The sequence below is a fragment of the Marmota marmota genome, unplaced genomic scaffold (genome assembly GCF_001458135.2).
Source record: "Marmota marmota marmota unplaced genomic scaffold, marMar, whole genome shotgun sequence".
Taxonomy (NCBI): Eukaryota; Metazoa; Chordata; class Mammalia; order Rodentia; family Sciuridae; genus Marmota; species Marmota marmota.
The window spans coordinates 1-3,877 of NW_026000012.1; the positions used below are offsets into that span (position 1 = coordinate 1).

A 3,877-nucleotide genomic window follows, 5' to 3' on the forward strand; every position below is an offset into this window, starting at 1 on the left:
CGCCACCCGCCCCTTCCTGCGCGACGTCCGCGCTGCGCAGTGTCCTGCGCGCGCCCTCCCTCGCGCGCGCTCCCCGAGGAGCGCGGAGGCGGCGTGGGGGCTAGAGGAGAGCGCGAACCTGAGGAGGAAGAGCTGGACCAGCGCGCAGGCCCAGAACCGCCCGAGCCGCGACTGCGGCTACGCCCCAGAACGGAAGAGGGAAGTGAATCCAGAGCCGTGCAGTGGGTTTCTGCCGGGCTGGGTTTGCTGAGCTAGAGGCAGTAGCGAGAGGAGGCCTTGGCCACGGGTCCGGCTTCGGGATGTCGAAGAACACGGTGTCGTCGGCCCGCTTCCGGAAGGTGGACGTGGATGAGTACGACGAGAACAAGTTCGTGGACGAGGAGGACGGGGGCGACGGGCAGGCCGGGCCCGACGAGGGCGAGGTGGACTCCTGCCTGCGGCAATATCCTTGCGTTCGCGGACCCCGCCCGGCCCCTGTCCCGCGGGGCGGCGGGGACCGAGGGGACAGTCCCTCCGGTCGGGCGCCGCGAGCACCCGGCGGCCCGGCTTGGACCTGGCTCCCTCTTCTGAAAGGCAGGGGCTTCCCGGGTCCGCCGCGTCCGCCGGCCCGGGTCCGGATTCCTCAGGTGGTGCGGGCGTGGCTGCCTCAGGACGGTCCTGCCGGCCGCGCCCTCGCGGCGCCGGGAGGTGTGGGCCGGCCGCGGACCAGTGCCCGCGCCCAAGTTTCCTCCCAGAGCTCTCTTTACGGGGATCGCTTTAGCTCCAGAAATTTCAGATGGGGTCGGGGGGCGGGCGTCTTTAGTCTTTTTGTTATGTGGTTTGCGTTTTGTATCGTTGGAGTAGTTTATTTCTAGCCGGGAGAGATGGAGCGGTTCGCAAATTGAGGTCCTCCGTACTTAGCCCACGGGCTCCCCTCCACCCCATTAAGAGAAAGGGATCTGGCAAAATATAGGTGGCACATAATTTGTTAACCAGGTGTGGGGAGTGACTACAGAACACGAAAACTCCCAATGAGGAAGCTTGGAGCCTTTTATCTGCTAAGAATAGGACAATAGAGAAAAGACGGGGAATGCATGTGGAGAATCCCTGGAAATATTTAAAATAAACCCCAATGAATAAAATAGAAGACGACTCATTTGCATAAAGCAGAATCATTTTTGTGATCATGAATTGTTTCCGTTTTAGTTAAAATATGGCTGTCAGTTCCTGGTTTCTTGGTTTGCATATTTGAATATTCATAATCGCAAATTAGCATTTGCATCAGATCATTTTTAGGAGAACGTAAATGTTGCAAAAAACAAAGCTGTAATTTTAGAAAAATCTCAATCACTAGCTCTTTATACATTTCTGATTATCCTTGAGTGCATTCTTTCCTTATCAGTGTCCTTTTAAACTACAATGAAGTAATAATCTGAGCAAAAATATTTATGACAACTGTATCTTTTCATAAAGGCACTTAAATATGGCATTAAACATTTATCAATGTACTGTATAGGTTTTCCTTTGATTGCTACAGCTTTCACAATCATTTGTTATTATTTTGCATTATTTAAGTACCTACCTGTTAACTAGTTGGGGTCTTTAAAAACAAGCCAGTCTACAAAAGGTGTGCTTCTTTAGAAAGTCCATGCAGCCTTGAAAATTACAGCTTATTAACAATCATAGGTTTGTTTTCTTTCTTCATACCTATTTCTTAAGATAAGTGGTAAGCATTATTCTTTCTTAAAACATTTCTTATTAGGGAGGAATAAATGATGTTTTGGAAAACTAATATTTTAGGTAATTTATGGTATCCTTATCAGTGGATCTTCTTTTTAATAAATTCATCCTAAAATACAAAGGCATTGTCTCTTCTTACCCTTGTTATTACAGGGAGCGACAGCCGTGGTCTGGTACTACAGATGGAGGAACAAGTGAACTCTCTTGTGGTTTTTCCTTTTAGGGAAATGACTGTACATTCTGACAATCTGATTGGCCCTCCCAATTCTCATGCTTGCTAACTCACTGGTGCTTTCAGAGAGACTAAATCTAATAGGTATGGTCTAACACAGTTTGAATAACCTTTCTGAAGTATGAAGGAATGTATAAGACCAAAAAAAAAAAGTAAACTGCCACCTAAAGGTCATATGAATTATTACATTTTCTGTAATACCTCTTGTTCAGTATTGAGAAATTGCTATTTATGTCATTCAGTTTGCTAAAGTAATAATGCCAGCATGTCAGTTAATATAGAATATAATTCTAGTATAAACTTCAGTCTTTATGTTTTTACAACTAAAATCACATAAGATATATTTTGGTTCATTTGGGGGCCTAAATGATTCCAATGTATATTTTGGTTTTGGTTTTGGTGGGTTTTTTTTTTTTTTTTTTTTTTGGTAGTTATGTATGGACAGCATACCTTTATTTTATTTGTTTATTTTTATGAGGTGCTAATAATCTAACCCAATGCCTCTACCACTAAGCTTACAGCCCCAGCCCTATTTTAGGGTTTCTTAAGAACCAGTCTACATAATGTTTGCATATGTGTTTCATTGGAATTGAAATATTATCAATCTTTGATAGTCTTTTTTTTTTTAATTCTGATGTTCTCTTATTTCAATATTTTGCCTTTGAGTGACTTTGGAAACCAACACATTTGAGTTTTCAATATTGAACATGTGACAATGAAAATTTTTTTTCTTATGGATAAAGTCAGGTCTTAAACTAAGGATTCCAGGTGTTATAATGCTTTCCCAGGGGCTATCCTTTGCTGTTTACTGCCTTAACCACCATCACAGGAAACATGACAGCTGCTCTCCAGGCAGCTCTGAAAAATCCCCCTATCAACACCAAGAGTCAGGCGGTGAAGGTGAGTCACAGCCACACACAGTGATCTCTACTGATACCTTATTATTCTTAAAAAAAAAAAAAATGCTCTGAAGTCTCACAAAGTCATCAAATATTTTAACTAAACACTATTTCTGTCGTAGAATAGTTTAGAGTATACTTTGACAGGTAAACATTCCTGTGAAAAAAGAATGCTATAACATGAAATGAGATATAATAATGCTGCATGGTAGTCATGGTGAATTCAAATGATAGTTTAATCATTTCTGTGTGTTTAAAAAAGGAGCAGTTAGGGTGAATTTAGTCAAAGGCTTAACAAGTAACTAAAATTTTTTATCAAAATACACAGATTCTACTTTTTTTGAAGCTTTTTAATTATAAAAAAATTAAATGTTTATTATAAAAAACTCACACATATTAAGGGATTAAATGTTGATCATAATATTGCTACCCAGAGGTAGATTTATTCCTTTTTGATGTTGGTATATGCTTATAGAGTTTGAGTGTTTTTGTTTTTATAAAAATAGCATTTATAACCTGCTTTTCATCTGAATAACAATGTCTAGGAACTTCTTTCCTTAACAATAAGTTTATTTCTATAGCATTCTTAACTGTTGTATGCCAGTGTGCTGCAGTTTAGATATAACTGATTTTTTGTCATTGACTATTTTTCTTCTAACAAACTCCTAGAAGTGAGCCACTGGACCAAGGAATGCACATTTTTTAAGCCTTTTGGTACATAAGATATTGCCAAATTGCCCTTCAGAAAAATTGTGCAACTTCCATTCCCTGTTGCAGTCATTCACTAATTCTTCAGGACCTGTTTCCTCATTTAGTATTTAAAATGAAGCATAAGTAAATCAAATTCCACACATACATGGTTTTGTCAAAATGAACCCAACTATTATATAACTAATGCATTAATAAAAGAAAAAATATTTATTAAAAAAATTTTAAAAGAACATATTGCCAGGCTGGGGCTCAGTTGGTAGAGTGCTTGCCTCGCATGCACAAGGCCCTGGGTTCAGTCTCCATCACCAAACAAAAA

The 3,877-nt window shown here is 41.1% G+C and overlaps 1 protein-coding gene across 1 annotated transcript; it reads left to right on the top strand.

Moving 5' to 3' along the window:
- The first annotated feature begins 102 nt into the window (after positions 1 to 102).
- Positions 103 to 2,927, top strand: LOC107134690 (actin-related protein 2/3 complex subunit 5). Its single transcript, XM_015476752.2, has 2 exons — positions 103 to 442; positions 2,779 to 2,927. The coding sequence occupies exons 1-2, from the start codon at positions 300 to 302 to the stop codon at positions 2,873 to 2,875; spliced, it is 240 nt and encodes a 79-aa protein (XP_015332238.1). The 5' UTR covers positions 103 to 299; the 3' UTR covers positions 2,876 to 2,927.
- Positions 2,928 to 3,877: the final 950 nt, after the last annotated feature.